At 58.7% G+C, this 19,032-nt stretch overlaps 2 protein-coding genes across 5 annotated transcripts in view; both read right to left on the reverse strand.

The window, feature by feature from the left end:
* Window positions 1-6,634: 6,634 nt before the first annotated feature.
* Window positions 6,635-9,893, reverse strand: SLC25A1 (solute carrier family 25 member 1). Its single transcript, XM_033097518.1, has 9 exons — window positions 9,678-9,893; window positions 9,269-9,376; window positions 9,089-9,188; window positions 8,864-9,002; window positions 8,315-8,399; window positions 8,051-8,155; window positions 7,771-7,886; window positions 7,616-7,689; window positions 6,635-7,354 (listed from the first exon to the last, which is right to left on the reverse strand). Exons 1-9 carry the CDS (start codon window positions 9,760-9,762, stop codon window positions 7,240-7,242), a joined length of 927 nt encoding a protein of 308 aa, XP_032953409.1. The 5' UTR covers window positions 9,763-9,893; the 3' UTR covers window positions 6,635-7,239.
* A 451-nt stretch (window positions 9,894-10,344) lies between these two features.
* Window positions 10,345-19,032, reverse strand: part of CLTCL1 (clathrin heavy chain like 1) — a 90,897-nt gene continuing 82,209 nt past the window's right edge. The window contains exons 27-33 of one of the 4 annotated variants that reach the window (XM_033097516.1): window positions 18,901-19,032; window positions 18,419-18,529; window positions 17,961-18,131; window positions 14,597-14,818; window positions 11,820-11,895; window positions 11,242-11,281; window positions 10,716-10,857 (exon numbers count right to left, since the gene is read on the reverse strand). In XM_033097516.1, the coding sequence (XP_032953407.1) occupies window positions 11,262-11,281; window positions 11,820-11,895; window positions 14,597-14,818; window positions 17,961-18,131; window positions 18,419-18,529; window positions 18,901-19,032 (732 nt within the window). In that variant the 3' untranslated portion in view covers window positions 10,716-10,857; window positions 11,242-11,261. Of the gene's footprint in view, window positions 11,028-11,241; window positions 11,282-11,819; window positions 11,896-14,596; window positions 14,819-17,960; window positions 18,132-18,418; window positions 18,530-18,900 lie in introns of all 4 variants that reach the window. The other 3 variants (XM_033097517.1, XM_033097514.1, XM_033097515.1) reach the window with 3 other exon arrangements.

Consider the following 19,032-nt stretch of genomic DNA (forward strand, 5'->3'; position numbering starts at 1 on the left):
GGCTCAGTGTGGCGTTGGCAGAGGGGCCCTCCCAGCTCATCCCACCTGCCTTCACTGGAAGTCTCAGGCTTCCTTCACCTGTACAGGCTTCCTGACAATCCCAGTCGCTACTGGCTGCCATCACTTGTTTCCCAGACTGAAGAGCAGGCCTGGCTGCTTCCAGGACTGGTCAAAGCAGGTCAGTGCCAAAATGGAGGGGTAGGGGTGGCACGGGAGGGACTGGGAGAGTATCAGGGGCCATGGAAGAATGGGCACGTGGAAGAGTCCAAAGACTGGCTTTGGACAGTCAGAAGCCAGGACTGAAACGCAGGCCTAGCAAAGTCCAGGGCAGGTGTGGGGGTTAGGTCACTTGGGCTAGAGAGAAGTGGAGTGTGTGTGTTCCCTCAACATCCAGCTAAGATGGCAGCCGAGTGGGGAGGGTTCCTGGGTGCAGCTCTGGGCTGGAAAAGGCAGACTCAGGATAGAAGTGGGGAGCAAAAAGGAGGGGTGCTTGGGATGCCCTCAGCTCGGTGGAGGCCCGTTTGCTCCCTCTTTTCCCACCCCCCACTCCAGCCCCTTTCCCCGACGTCCTCCCCAGCCAGCAGCAGGCGAGGCCATCAGGATTCCCCTGATTGCTTTCTTTCATCGCGGTGCCTTTCTCTGCAGCGAACGCCCGCTAATACCTCCTTTATCACGGAATTAGGGGATTTAGGGCCGATCGCACAAAGAGGCCCTCGATAGCGGCCGTAATCAAACCCCAATCGGCCCGATCTCCAGCGGGACCGGGAAGAAAGCGAGAGCCGGGGATTAGCGCGGACCCGCGGCCTGGCGGGGCTGAGATAACATCGCGCCGATGCGGGGCTGAAGCCGCCGGGGAGGCCGGCCACGGCCGCGGAGAAAGGCCGGCTTAGCTGCTCGGCGCTGGGGATTCTGAAGCCATTAGAGGGGATTAGCACCCGGGTTAATCTGCTTTGGCCGCTCAATTGTCAGCAGGGAACGCGGGCGGTGGACATCTCAGCAGGGCGGGCAAACATGGGACCTCTGCAGTCTAGGCCCTGGGGCTGGTCTCTGTTTCTCTGGCTGTCACCAGGCCAAGCCGGGTCCTGAGGACCAGAGAGAGGAATGGACACCATAGTTGGTCGGCCGACGCTGATGCGTGAACCTAGCCCACCAGGTGTGAATGGAGTCCAATTCTTGGCTCCAGCCTTTGCAAACCTTGCCAGCCTTCCATAGAGATCAGAGATGGTTCTGCCCCTCCTCTGGGTCACCCTTCCCTTCTCTTGGCCAGCAGAATGAAGGACACCTCCCTCTCCCCACTCCACCTTTGTGGCCCTGGGGGTCACCCTCCTCACTGAGTTTGGGTTCTTCAGCAAGGCACACACCCCTCCCAAACACACATGGTCAGTAACTAGATCACGGACTCGTGTGTGTGTGTGTGTGTGTCTGTGTGTGTGTGTGTGTGTGTGTGAGAGAGAGAGAGAGAGAGAGAGAGAGAGAGAGAGAGAGAGAGAGAGAGAGAATTACAGTGACCAGCAAGGAACCACCTCTTACAGACCCTCCGTCTTTCCCTTGGGGTCCCTTCCCAGGGTATGTACCCCTAAGGGGCATGTTCATTGATCCACTAGCTGACAGAGCTGCCTTCCCTACCACTTATCTCCAGCTACCACTCACTAGGTGGGGCAGGGTGGAGTAGTGCTGGCCTGGGCCTCTATATCTCCTAGACAGGATAGGTCCTTTGTTTCTGTCTGGACTTTACCATCTGAGAAATGGGGCTGGCTGAGAGGAGGCAATGTCCCTGCAGAAGGTGCCACTGTGCAGTTGTGCAGCCTGTGCTCACTGCTGCCTTCTGTAGGGACATCCACCCATCCCCCACTTCTCTTCCTGGGTTGCAAATGATAGGCTCCCTGAGTCGGGGGACTCAGAGGCGTGACCTTGAACCACAGGGTTTCCCTGGTCTCCTCCTCCACCAGGATGAGGAAAGGCCCGGTACCTTACATGAGTCCGTGGGTGGCAACAGGTGGCTGAACTGGAGCTGGCCAGACAGGCAAAATGGGGAGGGGGCAGCAGTGAAGAGGCTGATGGACACCTCTTGGCCTTATCCCCTGACCCTGTCTCCTTTCCCATGGCTGAGACTGGGGACATTGCAGCAAAAGCTGCAAGGGGAGGAAAAGACAGTCGAAAGTCCTTCCTTCCTTCACTTGGCAATGACAAGCGTCTCTCCAGCTCAGTTCCTGTGGAGGGACGCGGGTATGAGCTACTGGACGGGGTTCTGCCCTCTGGGAGGTTAGGTCTGAGAACACAGGAAGGGGGCCGTGTGCCGAAAGGGGAACGTTTCCTACCTGCAATAGGTCAGGCAGAGCCTGAAAGACATTGCGAATTACAGGGTAAAGGTGAGGAAAAATATTCAAGGAGAAGGAACGGCGGTGCGCAGCAGTCTGGGGGTAAGGAGCGGGCAGAGGAGAAGTCGGCCTTGGAAACAGGCATCTCCAGGTGGGGGCGGGGATCGGGGCGCTCGGCAGCGCCCAGTGTGGGCAGTCAGTCGTCGGGGCAGGTGACATCAGTGACTTGGGGAGGGGCCAACTGTTGGGGCGCTGCAGGCTAGATCAAGGTGCTGGCGGTGAAACCTGAGGACCAGGGGCTGGAGGCAGTGACAACGAGGAGCTCGACAATCTAGCCTACTCATTCGAGGACCGAGCGCGCGCAGGTGACATCATCAGAGTGCGCCCCCCCCGACTTCCGGGAGCGAGCGTGGGCGCCTTCTGCTCCTCCCCGCACACACTTGGCTCGGCGAACGCGTCCCGTGTCCCCGGGGAAAGGCGCCTCCTTCTTTAGAAATGGGCCCCGAAAGCTTCCTGGGTTCCTCCCTCGCCCACAGACCCCGGCCTCCGGACCTCCAAGGCCGGGTGCTGAGAGGCCCTGATGGTCTGTGGTCTTGAGCAGCTGGCCCGGGGCACCTCGCGACTCTGGCAGACACAGCCCCTCTCCCGTGACCTGATCCAACCCGCAGGATAAGCCCCCGGGTCACAATCCTGGGCAGTTGATTTACCTTCTCCCCATCACATCACAGCCCTGGGAAGCCTCCTAGGCGCTGAGAGCAGGGGTGCCTTGCCAGGTCTTTGGCAGCAGGGTGAAGGAGGGGACTCAGGGTGCAGTCAGCTTGTGTAGGGCTGCCAGGCAGGCTGGTCAGAGAGCTTCAGTGGCCCTAACCCGGTCAGGGTGAGAAAACTGCCCAAGGCGAGTTTGGGCAACAGGGCACTTGTAGGCATCTGAGCAATGCTTAAGAGCAGAGGGGGTGGCGTGGTTATCCCTTGAGGTCACTTCAGGAGATGACACCCCTGTGGCCAATGGAGGATTAAGTGGGAGGTGGCTGTGGCTGGCCAGGCAGAGGAAACAAAAGTGACAACAGTTGGGGAGGGCCAGGGGTCAGGGCCTGGCTGGACCTGACCAGAGGGGAGGTTGTTCTCAGGGATATTTGCCAGGGATATTTGCCAGGTGGGCGTGGGAGGAGGGGAACTACAAGGCCACACCAGGGGCCACCATGTTTTCTATGGGTCACCCATGTTGTTAGCCTAGGCTATGGATCCTGAGTGTTCTCTGTGGACTTTCCATGGTCCCCTGAAGCCAGTTCTCCACCATGCCTGCATCTCCATCCTGGTCTTGGTACGCCCCCTCCCTGTTCCCAGATCTTGAGGAGGCAGGAGCTCCTTAGACCCCCTGATTTTCTGTCCCTTACCAAAGACCCCAACCAGTGAATGTGTGAAAATACACAGGAAGCGTAAAGTCTGAGAGGAAAATACACTGACATCCTCAACTGAGGCTGTTTGCTATTAAGTCTGAGGGCACGACCCAAAAAAAATAATATTCTTTGTTGGCTAAAAGGAGGCAGACCATTTGTCAGGAGTGACTGTGTGTGTGTGTGTACTAAGCTCTGATTGCCATTCATCACCTACACAAGGACATGGGAAAACCCAAGGGACACCAGTGTAGTACTGTCACCCAGTGAAGGAAAGGTTCAAGAAGTTGGGGTGGGACTGAGGGCTTTGCCTAGAGGGTCGAGGGCATCCTCAGCCACACAGCAGTGAGGACAGGGCTGGAGGTTGGCCAAACCCTGCCCCAGAAGCGGCCACCACCCCACCCTCTGCTCCTTCGCTGCTTCTGAGGTCACTGACCCTCTAGGGCACATTCCGTGATCCCAGGCTGGAGGCTCTGCCAATAGCGAAGGTTGCCTGAGGCTGGACACTGGCTGTGGCCGAGCCTGGCAGAGGCTCTGTGGGCGGAATACGGTGCCCTGGAGTCTTCAGTCCTCAGCTCCTCTCTGCCGATAGACACAGCTCCCTCCTCCCTCACACTGGCTTACGACCAAGCTGAAAGTCGAGTCTGTTCTGCTTCCTGATCACCTGAAGGTCTGTGCCCATCTCTCTGCCCTTTTGCCCCTGTTGTCACAAGGGCAGGCAATGGTTCTACTTCCAGTGGCTGTGCCTCCACCACTCCCTGCCATTGGCCTCCTGTCTGCAGCCTTTGAGGTCTTGGTCAAATGCAGTTGGGTTCCCTCCAGGCCCCTACCTGCCTCTCTAGCTATTCTCCATCTGCTCACTTCCCTCCAGCCTGGTTGGCCTTCAGCCCAGAAACACTGCAAGCTCTTTCCTGCATGCAGGCCATCCCTCCCTACCTGCCGCCCTTCCCTCAGGTCTCAGCTCTGAGAACTGTGGCTACCTATTTCAGGCAACATGTGAATAGGGGGTGTCCCAACCGGGCAGGTGGCAACTCTGCTCACAGCCCCAGGGGACTCAGACCCAGCTCAACCAACTTTCCTGGTTGGGCTACTTAACCACTGCCCACATTGTGCTGTGCAGCACAAGAGGGGACCCTGGAGCTATGGCAGAGTACCTGCCCTTTCTAGGAAGAGTGAAATGGGGGAAAAGATTGCTCCTGGGTACAGGCCCCCATGCCTTGCTCTCACCAAGGGCAGCCTCAGTTTCTTCCTCTGGGGTGCTGGTGTGTAGTGAGTGGATGTCATCCCTGGAGGTCACTGTAGGGAAAGAAATGAGTCCCCTCAGGGCCCAGCTGCCGGGCTTTGCCTACTCTAGGAAATACCTGGAACTCTGGGAGATTGCAAATTATCCAAAGAAAAACCTACCACGTATGCGGGCTTACTCTGTTTAGCATTGTTCTAAGCACCTAACAGGGAATGTCATTTCATCCTCATAACACACTGGGGTGGGTTCCTGTCACCCCATATCACAGATTAGGAAACTGAGGTTAGGTGACTTGCCCAAGTTCACACAGTGAACAAATGGGAAGCCAGGGTTCTGTCCCCTCTACTGCCCAGATGCTTCAGTCTGGAGGGCAGGTGCCAGGGGGGCTATGCACCCCTCTAGCCTCAGTGGTCTGTGCTGTGGGCCTGCACTGTGCATTACCTGCTTTCATCCCCACAGCAAAGCTCCTGAGGCTGAGCTGGTGGCCTAGGGTCGAGGCTCCAGCTCTGGTGGCCCTCCAGGTTTCCTACACACCCTGGTGTGTATGTGTGCAGACAGCCCTTGGCCCCTGCGGGCACATCAGCTTTGCTGCTGGGCTTTCTCCTCCATCATGACAAAGATTGGCAGATGTCCCGTAAACACCAAGAGCACATCCCGCTCCTTCAAAACCCTGTGTTCCCCTTGCTCCCCACTCCCACACTTGGCCCTCAGATCTGCCCAAAATCCTTTGTACCCCTGGGCTTCAGGGATCCCAGTGCTGTGAAGTTGCTGGGTGGGGCACTCCCCCAAAAGGAGCAGCTCCAGGAATGGGACCCTCCTACTGGAAGGCCTCCTATTAGCAAGTTATTTTCCAGTCTGAGCCAAACCCTTGCATGACTTTTACCCATGGAGTCACCTGGACAGGAAGGTGCCTTCTGCCTCCACGGCCAGGGGTTCCAGTTCATCCTGTCTGTCCTGCTCTCGTATCATCTCTACTTTGCTCATGGGTTGTGATTCCCAGCTCCTGATCTGTGGCGGGGGAAGGGAACCTGGGGATCTGCCAGTTCAGGGCTCTGTGGACTCCATACTCTGCAGGGCTCCTGCCTATGTCTGGATCCTGGAATTCCAGCAAGTGGGACACCTTCCGCTGAGGTTCAAGGCTGTGGGATCAGATGGCCCTAGGCTCTGGTCAGGCAGCTCCACCCGCTCTTGCCCCAGGGCAGCTGCCTCCCAGCCTGGGTAGTGAGGAAGGGCCCCCTGCTCAGAGCCTCAGGGGACCAGAAACAGGACGTCCCACAAAGCACTTCCCGTCAAGCAGACCATTTCACAGAAAACCAGGAGGGAGGAAGATGGGTCTAGCCACAGGTTGAGGCACACACAAGAGCGCAGGAGAATCGTCTCCCAGGCCCAACCAGCAGTAGGGGACAGCTCCCCACTCTGCCCACTCAGTGCTGCCTCCCAGGTGACCCTGAGGACATCCCCTCCAGGATCTTGGCCACAGGCCCCAGGCCAGGTCTGGATGGGGCCCAGATGTTCCTTGCCTGGTGCCAGGCCTCTTGGAGGGGCTGACACTGTGGCTACATCTGGCTCACCCACCAGCCGGCCTGCTGTCCGGTATCCTCAGGTGAGAGGTGGTCCTGATCTTCACAGAGAAGTGGCCATCACTGCCCACCCACAGATGGGGCCACACAGGGACAGGAGGCTGTGACAGGATCCGGTTTATTCTGCCTTGGGAGGGTGGTCCTGAGAGTGGTGGGTGCTACCCTGTCCCAGGCGGAGGGAGGGCCCAAGGGCCAGTTAAGGCCAGTGGCGGGAGAAGCAGGGGGCATGCAGCCCCTGGAATGCGGTGAGGCCAGGCTGAAGCCCGGAGGCAGCTGTGGTAGGCTGGGGCGGGTGCCCCTGCTGCCCAGAGTGGAAGGCACCGGGCTGGGACCGAGCCATGACTACAGGGCTGTGGACCCAGGCCACACGGGCACCCCGGGATGCAGGGTACAGGGTCACATGACACAGAACATGAAACACAGGCACGTGGCTCATGAGTAAGCACATGGACAAGTGGGCACAGATTCACAGGCCAGAGGGACACCCAGCCTCGGCTGGACACATGGACACAGTGGGGGTGTCACATGGACCACAAGGGACACACAGTATTATGGGACAAATGGACTCAATGGCCACAGGGGACAGGCCCAGGCCACAGAGAGCAAAGGGACCTTTTGGCACAACTGCATTGGAATTGAGAGAAGAGGGTGGAGGGAACTGGTCTGGAGGCGCCTGGCACAGCCCCCATGCAGACCCTAGTGGCTCAGTCTGTGTTCCACACTTTGTTGAGCAGCTTCACCACCTCATCATAGATGATGAACACGATGGCCACATCCAGGCAGACCCGGCCCAGGCGAGGCACAGTGCCCTTGTAGAATCTGGGGTGGGGTGGGAGAAAGAGGTAGGTGAGTAGGCAGAGGAAGGACAGTAGCCCTGGATGGCGTGGGGGGGCGGGGGGTGGAGAGGGAAGGGCAGAGGGGAGAGAGGGAAGAGATGTTGGAGGGGAAAAAAAATGGGGCCTAAAGGTAAGGACTCCCTAAGGGATGGCCTGGGGCTGGCAGGGGGTTTGGGGTGAGGCCCAGGGAGAAATCCAGGGAGGGCCTGGCATGGAGACAACAGCTCTGCCCTTCCACACTCACGCTTTGAGTCCCTCATTCCTTAGGATCTGCAAGCCGCAGTCCCAAGTGTTTCGGTATTTATGTGCCTCCAGACCCTGCAAAATACCAGCATGCCATGGGACTCAGCAGCCAGCCCTTGTCCCAAGTACCCCTCCCCCTTCCTGGCCCCATCCCACCTGCATTCGGGTCTTGATCACGTCCAAAGGAGTGTTCCCGAAGACACTGGCTGCACCCGCAATAACTCCAAACACGCCAGTGACCAGCGGGTTCATGGGCTTGTTGGGGTTGTCCCCTGGATGTGGACAGGGTGAGAGGAACGTAAAAGGGCCAGCTCTGAGCATTGGGGAGGAGCATGGACCAGGGCCTATGAGGGTGGGGAATCCGGGGGGGGGGGCACCTTGGCAAGGAGGCTCCAAAGTGTTTGGAGATGAGGTCTTTGGGCAGAGATGCACGCACCTCGATACCAGTTGCGTAGGGAAGTCATGACGAAGAAGCGAATGGCCTGGTTGGATCCCTGCTTTAACACGGTGGCTGTGAGACCCTGGTATGTCCCCTTCAGCCCTAGGGACAGTAGGCATGGGGTTACACTTGCACACAGGCTCCAGATGGGGGCTTGGGGAAAATTTCATGCAGGAGCGCCAAGGTAGGAAGGGGAAGTGCAGGTTCTTTCCATCCTGGCTGAGGTCTCAGACCCCACGTGAGGAAGGCCAAGGGGCTCACCTTGCTCCCTCACAATCTCCCTGACCCCGTGGAAGAATCCTCTGTATTTGGGATTGGGGGAGGTCTGGTCATGAATGAACTTCACCTGGGAGAGACGGAAACAAAGGAGCTGGCTCCCAGGGTGCCACGGCAAGGGCACACTTGGCCCCTGGCTTGCAGGCCCACAGCCCACCAAGGTAAGGCCAGGTTTGGAGGTGCAGATCTTCACCTGCAAACAGGGCCACCCAAGGCCACTATGGGACCTGAAGCCCAGGAAATAGTTGTGCCTGCCTCACTAAGGAGCCTCTGCAATTATGTTTACTGGTGTCACAGCTTGGGCAGCAAATATGCATTATGTTTTCTATGTACAAAAGTGCTTTTAGAAAACTTACCATCTTTCCACTGCCTTGGGGACAGAGTCCAGCCTCCACAGGCAGATCCCCATGCACACCCTGCCCCCTCTCCTGCTGACTCCCCACGTGGATGTCTCCATGGGGCACAGGACCACCGCAGCCCCCACCACACCAGCTCCCCTCTGCATGCTTTGTCCCCTGCAGGGAACTTCCCAACCTTGACGGTCTCCATAGGGCACACGACCACCACTGCCTCAGCCACGCCGGCGCCCAGACCGCACAGCAGCCCACGCGAGCTGTCCAGCCGTCCCTGGGCATCCCGCATGTGATTGCTGAGGAACTCGAACATCCCGAACCTTGGGGCCGGAGGCAGTGGGGTGAGAGGGGCTGCCGCCGCCCGTGCCCCCCCACCAAGGTCGCCCCCGCCCCGAGTCCACCTCACCTGACAGCTGCCTTGGGGATGGAGCCGTAGAGGAGGGAGCTGAGGCCTCGGTAAAGGCCCAGGACGCCATGGCTGCGGACCGTCTGCCGCACGCAGTCCCCTGGGGGAGGAGGCGGTCAGCGACCCCTGAGGTCCCCGGAGCCCGCCCCCCGGAGCTCCCCGACGTCGCCCTTTGCTCACCAATGCCCCGGTAGCGTGGCGGGTGCGAGCGTTCGTCCAGCTGCAGCTGGGTCTTCACGTACTCGGTGGGGAAGGTGATGCAAATTTCGATGCCGCCCGCCAGGCCGCCTGCGGAGACCAGGGACCCGGGCCCTGAGACCCCTGCCGCCCACCCCACTCGCCGCCTCCCAGGTCCCTCCCCCGTCCCGGACTTTGTCCTGCCAGGTCCCCACGCCCCACCCCCGTTGTCCCGGCGAGGCACGGAGGGTCGACACGCAGGACCAACTCCCGCGAGCCAGCTGGGGACCAGGGCCGCGCCCCCGGCCCGACCCGGAAGTGGGGCGGGGCCTTGGCGTCCCGGGCCCGCCCGGAAGCGCGGCGGAGACGGTGGGGCGGGTGGGCTAGGGGTCCACGTCCCCGAGGGGCTCACCTGCCAGGATGGCCTTCCCAGGGTGCGTCAGCTTGGCCTTTCCGGGTGCGGGCGCAGCGGCCGCCAGAGTGCGGGGCGCGGCCATGGCGGGGAGGCGGGAAGCGGGAGGCGGGGCACCCGGCACCGGCCACGGGTCCGAGCCTCCTGCGCTCGGCGCTGTCCGCTGAGGCTGTGGCGGTGGCCGGTTATGTCCGGGGGCGGGGCTGCGCGTCAGCTCCCGGGCTCCGCCCCGCGTGGTCCGAGTAGGGCCCCGCCCCCGCCCCGCCCCTCGTTGGCCGGGAAACTGAGGCCGGGGCGGGGACGGCAGCCTAGCCAATGGCCGAGCCCTGTCTCCTGACAACCGCCTGCGGCGGGGCTGGGGGCGGGGTCCTTGGAAGGCCGCCCTGCGCCCCGCCCGGAGCTGTGGGTCAAAGTGCTGTCTCCTGGTAAGTCCGTCCGGGCATCGAGCGAGCCGGGAGCGGGAAGGAGCGGGCTCGGGGTCCACGCGTCTGCCTTGAGCGGCAGGGACCCCGGAGATGGGGGTGGAGAGACATGTGCACAAGCCCCATCCTGTCTGTTTGAGGGTTTGGCCTTCCCACACCAAGGGCAGAGCGGTTACCACTCCCCTTACAGGATTTACAGCTCCTTGCCGTGCACACGATGGGGAAAAAAACCCCAATACACCCTGGCTGTATCCCCCGGGGCAGCTTTTTTGGGCGGACGCAGTTCCCCCGCCCCCAGAGGTCCCGGTCCCAGCAAATCTCCTGTCCCCTCCTACCCACACCAGCACCAAGCAGGGAAGCGTTGCCTTGATAAACTGACTTTAATATTCATGATCGGCAGGAGGCTCAGAGCCAGGTGAGATGGTCTGTTCAATTGTGTCTGCAAAATGAGCTGGAGGGGGCAGCTCTGCCAGTGCCGAATGAAGAGAGTGGGCCCATCCCCCAAGCGCCGGAGACCCCTTGTAGACAAGAACGCCCAGTATGCCTCGCTCCAACCAGAGGGTCTGGAGACTCAAGTTGACATCCCTGTCTGGTGACTGGAGCTGGCTGGTCTTCTTGGATCGACAGGGGCTACCTTGACCTCTTCATGTTCTGGGATGGCTCGGTGGCTGCCATTATTGGGCCCCAGCAAAAATAAATAACATCCAGGTGTCTCCGCCTTTCATCAGGGTCCTCTGTGCTTCTGGGATGACATGCTCCTTGGAGAAGTTAACAACTCAGTAGAGGGAGTGTTTCCATTGAACACCCAACTACACGCTGAAGCTGTACATGGGAGGCTGGGTGAAGGCGGGAGCAGTGGCATAGCCATAGGGGAAGCCGGCAGGGGCTGGGCTTGTAACAGGGCCTGCTGTCAGCATCAGCTGCTGGCCTGCAGAGGGAGAAGCTGAGGGTGAGCAGGGCTCCTGCTGCCCCCGAGTGGCCAGGGGCCCAAGGAGCAGGGCTGGAGGCCAGCCCAGACCACCCAGAGACTGAGGCACACAGAGCAGGCCCGGAGGCAAGGAGTGTGGGAGCTGCTGTTGTGGGGCCAGGCCCAGAAGCTGCCCAAGCTAGAGGGTAAGCTCGTCCCCAAGTGGGAAACTTACTTAGCTTAACTGGCTGGGTCTCACTCATGCCCATCAAAATCTAAAAAAACCAGATTGACATTAATGGTGGGTGGGCACAGAAACCCCAGAGGAGCACACAGTTGGTGGGAGACTCACGTGCTGCGTGCTCACATTACATCCTCAGGCCTGTTAGTCCCGCAAACACACTTCAGGACCTAACAGCCTCTCTGTGCAGTGGACACCAAATGATCCGTCTGCTCAATGGCCAGGCCATTCAGGCAGGCTCTCAAGTACAAAGCCAACAACAGCCTTACTGTCAGGGGCCAAGCAGGGCGGCACACAGCAGCAGCTCACAGTGGGACAGTTGCCAGGCACATGGAGCAGGCAGAGGCACTCCCACCAGAAGGCAATTGCCCTCAAGAGCAGGGAGGACAGTAGCAGTGACTTTTACAATGTTCTTGGACCAACCACTGACCCTCTCTACACCTGGCAGTCATCATGGGCCTTCATCCCCTCCCATCCATTCCCGCCCCAATCTGAAGCCCAGCCAGGGCAGGGCGGTATGAATTGCCTCCCCTCGCTAGGGGACAAGGGACAGGCTATAGGATGCCACCTACCAAACAGGAGAGGGGTGGGCTCTACCACATGCTCCTCTTGCTTGCGTAGACTCTCTGAGGCGTCCAGTCTGTCCACCTGCAAAGAGGCAAGAGCACGTGAGTGCCTGCCTGGCAGGCTATCCGCAGTCTGGGCCTGGAGGGGAACTTGGTAGGTAAGCCCACAGCTTCCAGGAGGGTCAGAGCTGAGGCCAGGCACACGGGGGCCCGCAGCAGCAGTGACCACTGCCTGAGGCCACAAGGCGAAGGCTCTGTAACCAGGAGATGGGAGAGCTCGGTCGGGTCCTGACGACCCCAGCTGCTGTTCCAGGCCACTGCTTTCTGAGTGGGCGGTCGGCCGCCAGGTGCATGGGAGCACGGGACTGTGACTAGGCCGCGAGCGCGGCATGGCTCACAGGGCTACGTTCTCTGGACACAGGGACACCGCCAAGACAGTATAGTGGCTCCTGCTTCTAGCCAGTCCAGGCTGCCCACCCCTCTTAAGGAGACTAGTCACCTGACACCTGGGACCCCTCCACCTGGCACGGAGGATGTACCACTTGAGAGGCAGGGGCTGACAGCCATCTGAGGACAAGCTGCACACGGCCCTTCCTCGAGGCTTCACCATGTGCTGCCCTGTGCAGTGCCCACAGGATGGCACAGATGGAGAGAACAGTGCGGTGGTGTCATGGGGGACATAGGGTGGACAGCACTGTGCTAGCGGAGGTGTCTGGGACTCCCAAACAAGCACTTGCGTAAGAAAGAAGAAATAATTACATGCCCCATGTGCAATCCGGTCTAGGAGAGACCAGCCAGGTGCCAGAAACCTAGCTCTGACACCAGTCCTGTGCACGCCTCTCCCTTCCATGGGACCCACGCTGAGGTGAGGAAGGAGCAGGACAGCCATTCTCTCACAGCCTGTCCTGTCTGCCTTCAGCTGGCTCTATTGGGAGAGCCTTGGAAGCCGGAGGGTTCTCAGAGGGATGGCCTTTGGGCTTTGCAGGTAAGTCAAGAGGCCCAGGCCCAGGATCTCCAGTTAGGAAGAGGCTGTGGCCTTCTTGTCTGGGCCCGTCCACCTCATAGCAGTATCTAGTCTGTGGGCCCCAGCCCAAGCCAACAACCCACACCCCACCACTACTGAGAAACCCCTCGTGAGAACCCTTCTTCCCTACCATGGTGGGCACCTAGTTGACTGCTGGTGGAGGTACTTGGGGCAGGATTGAGGGAGCCACCGAGGGAGCTCCTGCCTTCCAGGACTAGGGAAGGTATCTGGGGACCCTAGACCAGGGGGCAGGGTCCTTCCAATGTGGCCCAAGCACACTGTACCTCCCTGGCTTAGCTGTGTGGCCACCGTGATGACCAAGGTGACATGGCTGCCAAGATGACCTCTGTCATTTGCCAGAGAGGGAGCATGCTCCCTCAAGTCGCTGGGGGCCCAACCCCTGCAGCAATGAAGGTCTAAGTGGCCAAAGTTCCTCTTACGTTAACCCGTGGACCTCAACAACAAGAAGAGATTCAAGCCACATTCTTCCTTCTTTATGCAGGGGCTCAGAACAGACTGATTCCAGGTTAAGACAACTTCAGGATGGGAAAAGCAGGCCATTGTGGATAAAGCAGTTTCCATGGACAAGCTCCACAAAGCAGAGATACCTTCTGTAGGGAGCTGCGGTCCACGTGGCTGAGGAATCACGGACCCTTGCAAATTCAGTCAGCCAATGTCCTCCAGCAGCACGCAGCTCAGGCCACGTGGCCAGGGCTGCCCCTCCCTAGTCCCCTGGAAGGGCAGTACCCTCCCACTCACATGTGCTGTGTGGATGGGGCCAGGATGCACCCTAGTGGTCCCTCCTCCTGCAGCAGGGTGATGGCCTGGAATAGCCCTGGGACAGCCCTTGCCAGGGCCTGGGCAACTCCCACGAGGCTCTGCAGGCAGCAGGCAGAGCAAGCCTGTGCAGGCCAAAGCTGGCAGCCCCAGACACCCCGACACCCACCCTACTTCCTATTTCTTCCCTAAGCTCCTGGGAGGCCTCTCACTTCCCTGCACACTGAAAGAGGCCTCAGCTGGTGGCTTCTTGGCGTTGGGGGAGGGTCTCTAGCTGGAAGAAGCTTAGGTGTATGGCTAGATGGGCAGGTAGGCACTGCTGAGCGATGGCTTTCTGCAGAAAAGGAAGATGGCTGTCTTTCTGATTTTTGGTCAGAAAGAAATCAGACCAGAGGACATGCGTTCCTAGACAGTGGTGACAGCTAGGCCCCAGACAGTCACTAGGGCTTTGACACAAGGGAGTTAAAATCAGACACTGCCACCACATTTAACAGCTCATCAACCAGAGAAAGCCCGAGTGGGACACTAGGGACACAAGTGACATCTGGAGTGGCAGAAGCGATGTACTGAGACATGAGTATGGTCCCTGGGCCAGGGAGATGTGGGTCTGAGGCCCCCCTTTACCTGTCAGCTTTGGACACGAACCCCAGTGTCTGCAGGTAGAGGGGACTGTCTCCCTTGTCAAGATGTTAAAGGCTTAAACAAGTGCTAACATTCCTAGTAAGTGCTCCTCTGCTGGCCAATAGCTGCTGCTGAGAGGTACGTGGCATGCAGTGTGTGGAAGAACTGCTGTGGGGGGTGCAGCTCCCCCCATGGTGATTTTCTAGATTAATGTTGGGCAGAAAACCATTCAAGCCTGAAGGCAAGAGGCCTCTCCCACCAGCAGCTTGGGCTGGTTCGGCAAACTGGGCTGGCCCCAGTGGGCCCCCACAGGGCCGGTCACAGCCAGGGGCCAGGGAGCCACAGCAGGGCAGGTACTTACTTTGCTAAGGTACTCCCGCATCACCTGGATGAAGTAGGGCATGGCCAGGTCCAGCAGGTTGTGCCTCCAGGCCAGCTCTAGCACCACGTCTGGCGGAAGCAGGTCATAGCAGGTGAACAGAGAGGCTGCGAAGCACTCCCGCTTGCCCTCCTCTAGGAACCACTGCAGCAACTTCTCAGCCAGCTCAGCGTCCCTGGACTCTGCAGCGTGCTGCATGGCGTCCTGCAACCAAGGCAGATGCACAGCTTGGCCACCCTGCCATCTACCACCCGAGGTACTTTCTGGATGAAAGGGCAAAATGGCAAGTACCAAGCTCCATGAAGGCCCTTACCTCACCGAAAGAGGGTTCCCTGTGCCTCGACTGCCCTGTGGTAGACGAAGCACCACCTCCAGGAGGGCTAAGGAGGGCACCGAGCATGATCCTGGCAGCTGGCCCTTGCAGAGCTGAACTGCCCAGAGGGAGGTGGCACACACGGAGCAGATGCCCTGGGAGACAGGCTGCAGCCTCAGAGCCTGATGGCATGCAGAGGGAGTGCATGGACACTAAAGGGATGGTGACAGCGCCCGCAGGGCCTGCTGTGAAGGCCATCGTCGCTACGCTTGGGCCAACAGCCAGCTCCATCCTTCCAGAATCAACATGGAGCAGCTATGAGGGACAAAGCTAGTGCTCAAGAAATAGCGATTTGCCCCTTCTTCCTGACAACAAAGTCCCTCAAAAACCCTTAATGACTACTTTCATACTTGTGAATTTCTTTGTCTAAAACATAATTAAAAAAAATCATACCCATCCAGTGAGTTTCATCAGTAAATTAGCAATTTTTGTGTCAACTCCCTCAGCCTCCACGACAACCCTCTGTACACTCGGCTGATGAGAGGCACAGCTGGTGGCAAACACAATCTGGTTGCCACTAACAGTGACTGCTGCTACCCAGACAACTGTTGGCTGCCATTGTGGTCACTGCTCCTCGAGCCCACTCGGTCACCTCCGACATGAAGCTCTGAGGTCCCCCTGGAGACTGAAATGAGACCCAAAGCTCTGCAGGCCAGCACCTGGCACCCTGCCCCTTGACCCCCTCCAGGAAGGATCCTCTCCTGCTTGCTGCTCTGTTTTCAAGTCTTGCCTTGTTCCCACACTGTTAACACAAAGGCACCAGGTCTCTCTCTTTTTTTTTTCATCAAAGTCAGTAGACACTCAAGTGAAAGCGCCAGTACACCTTCAGGTCCCGTCTCCTCAGACTTCTGAGGCCAGTGTGCCGCTCCCTGTCCTCCTGCTGGGCCAGCTGGTTTGTCTTCGACCTGCACCTAAAATCCCTTCCCTCCCTCCACAGGCCTTGAGGATTATCTCACGAACTCTCACAGCCTCAACTGCCATCACCAGAAAGTGGATGTTTCCAGAACCTGGTAGCTTCCGAGAGGACTCAGATGCAATGAGCCCCACAGGAGATCTCTCAGTCTGTGCCCTTCTCCTACTGGAGCCTGGAACGAAGCTCGAGTCTGGGATTCTCCCACACCTTCACATTTCTCATTACCACTCCGGCTGTGTCACCAGAAGGGCGTCTCTCCACCGTATCTGCGTCTCTCCACCTCCCAAACCATTGCTAGCTCCTGACAGGGAGCCACTCCAGCCCCCTGCCCTACCGTTTCTGGCCTATGACTTCACCTCTGCAGGCTCCTGGACTTCCCTTTGGCCTGAGGGGCCCATGTAGCTTTCGTCTGTCTGCGCACCTGTGTGTAGGCCCCCTGGCCCTCCCCTTCCTGTGTCCTAACACCTTCCTGCTCCGCTGTTCCTCAGGAGGCCCAGTTACGCTGTTCCTCTGCTCAGCCGGCTCCCCAGGTAGAGAGCACACCTCGAGGTGGTCACCCCTGACAGCTGACAGCCCACTGTGCTGTCACATCCACCTCTGCAATCTGGAAAGTACAATTCTTGCTGCTCCATGACTGTCCCAGGAGCCAGTGGTGACCACTCATCATCCCTGGGGTGGCATGCTGTGACCTCCCACTCTCTCAGGGCCTTCCTGCCTGGGCACTGCATGCGTGAGCACTGTGGGCTCTTTAGCACCACCCTTGCCTCCACCTACTATTAATAGATGTAGCACTGAACCCTCAGGTGTGACAACCAGATGTCCTCTGGGGGGGTCAAAGTCACCCCCAGCTGAGAACCACTGTGCTGGAAAGTATGGAACCAACTTTCTGCCTGTGGCTTTGTCGTAGGTTCTCCCTGGCGCACCCCACTCTGATGGTAGTGCTGGTTGGAGGAGAACGGACTGCCCTCTGGCACTCACGGCTCTGTCCACTCACTCTCGTCCTGCCCCAGTTTGTGAGGAGCCTTTGCATTCAAGACCTTGGTGTGTACCTGGCAGGACAGGGAAGCTGTGACTACCCCCCCACCAAAAGCCACGGACAGCTTCCTTCCGGTGTCACAGCCCTACTGCCACCTTCTAGGGCCTGCACCCGAACACCTTGACATGCTGTCCCAGATCTTCTGTGGCATTTTCTTTTAGTTTCTCTACAAGGGCCTGTCACCACCCCACAGGAAGGACCACAAGCACTGTCAATAAGGGTGAGATGTCACCTAACAATCCCAAACTGGAGGTGACAACTTGGGAAGCAGCTCAACGTGCCCTGGTCTTAGCTCAATGTACCATGAGAGGGAGGTGCCTGTGCTGGGCAAAGGGTGGCAGCTGTCAAGTGTCCTGGGAAGGTATTTAGGAGTGCTGAGGACAGCTCTGGGAGTAACACCCTCAGGTCCAGCTCATGGCCTGCGGAGTGGCTCCTGGGTCTCCTGGCACATGGAACCCTTGGAAATCAGCTCAGCCATGCACAAGGACCCTCTTGTGCAACTGCGCTTTGCCCCACTGGGGAGATGCCAGGCAAAGGGATGGCAAAGGCTTCCAGGCCTGGGATCTCTCCAGCAGCCCACCCTGACTAACAGATGCCTGGACCAGGATCTGGTCCCAAGGGTGGTGCCAAGCCACCACTCAAGAGTGGAAACAAGTATTTTGAACATGATTTGTAACTTAGGTGTTTTTAATTCCCCAAATCTTGACAGGAAGCAAAATAGATGCCAAGTAAATGATGCCATGCTGTGTTTATGGAGAACGAAACTCACATATAACTGCTGGGAAAAGACGACTGCCTGAAAGTAAGTTTTTCAAAGCAAGTAACTTTTTAGGGCTGTGAGTTGACGATAGATAATGATCCTCCAGACTGCTCCCACCTCTCAGCCAGTGTTCTGAAAACGCTGCCCCTTAATTTCATGCTCCCTGTGCCCACCACAAGGTCTCCCGGTAGAGTTGTGACCTCCTCCACCCCTCGGCCCAAGCGTCGGGAAGCATACAGGGGCGGCCAGGGCACTGGCACCGACCTTGTAGAGATGGTCCTTCTTGCAGAGCTCCACGCTCTGGGCCCACCGGTTGTTGCCCTTGTACAGATAAGCAGCGATGCGCCTGAACTCGATCAGCTGGTGCTTCTCCAACCGCTGCGCCAGGGTGATCTTGTCAAAGTTGTCATAGGCGTCGATAGATGCTCTCAGACCCTAGGGGGACATGGCCTTGCCTTGGGGGAGGGATACGGTGGAGCAAGCAGCAGGCATTACTCAGGGGCAGTACTGCCACCTTCGCCTCAGAAAGGCCGCTGCCATGTACCCATGGTGCTCCTTGGGGCTCACACCCCCTCCTGTGCAAGGGCAGCCTGCTGGGGACACACTGGCTGGTACAGACAGGCCCTCTCCAGCTCCTGAGCACCCAAGGCCAGCGTCCTGGGTCCCAGGAGCCCAGGAGGAGCTGCTGCCGCTCCCGCCGGGGCTCCTTCTCCCACACCTACCTGATAATCCTCCTCTTCTGTCAGCAGGTGGTTGAGCGCCTCATTCACACTCTTGTTGTTGTGGCTCTGGACTGACCGCAGGTAAGGCTTCACCAGGGGCAAATGGCCTGCCTGACATCGGGGGAAGGGGCAGGCCACTGAGACAAGTCTCCAGGAAACCACTGGGCTGGGGCCCCTGGACACACTGATGGGCCGGTGGGGACAGTCCAGCTCCAGCTCTCCTCCCGGGCACCTAGAACCGACCACGTTCTCTGCGCGCTCACACAGAAAGGGCTGCCTGGGTTACTCGGCAGATGCCCATTTCATCTATGGACATTAGAGCTGGTATGCAAAGCTGGATCTGAAACTCAAATCAGTTCTGATACACTTAATCTTGAAATTGTCTGGGGATCGATTTCAAAAACAGTTTGTTATGGTAATACCGTCCAGATGACCGTGGCCCAACGTGCCCTTCTCTGGAGCTGGGGTTCTGGCTGACTCACCTTTGCAAAGAAGTCAACCGTCCGCGTGTGGTCCAACCGGGGCGCCAGCACGAGCAGCAGGTCGTTGATGAGCAGGGGTTTGTAATCCAGATAGAACTGCAGGGCTTTGTAGTAGAGCTCCACGTTGGCAAC

The sequence above is a fragment of the Rhinolophus ferrumequinum genome, chromosome 25 (genome assembly GCF_004115265.2).
Source record: "Rhinolophus ferrumequinum isolate MPI-CBG mRhiFer1 chromosome 25, mRhiFer1_v1.p, whole genome shotgun sequence".
Classification (NCBI taxonomy): domain Eukaryota; kingdom Metazoa; phylum Chordata; class Mammalia; order Chiroptera; family Rhinolophidae; genus Rhinolophus; species Rhinolophus ferrumequinum.

Bases quoted from the DNA above. Each gene is read 5' to 3' on its own strand.
- SLC25A1 (XM_033097518.1), bottom strand. From the start codon at position 9,762: ATGGCCGCGCCCCGCACTCTGGCGGCCGCTGCGCCCGCACCCGGAAAG. The intron at 9,377-9,677 runs GTGAGCCCCTCG...TGGTCTCCGCAG, and splicing joins TGGGAAGGCCATCCTGGCAG to GCGGCCTGGCGGGCGGCATC. The intron at 7,355-7,615 runs GTGAGTGTGGAA...ACCCCACCCCAG, and splicing joins AGGAATGAGGGACTCAAAGC to ATTCTACAAGGGCACTGTGC.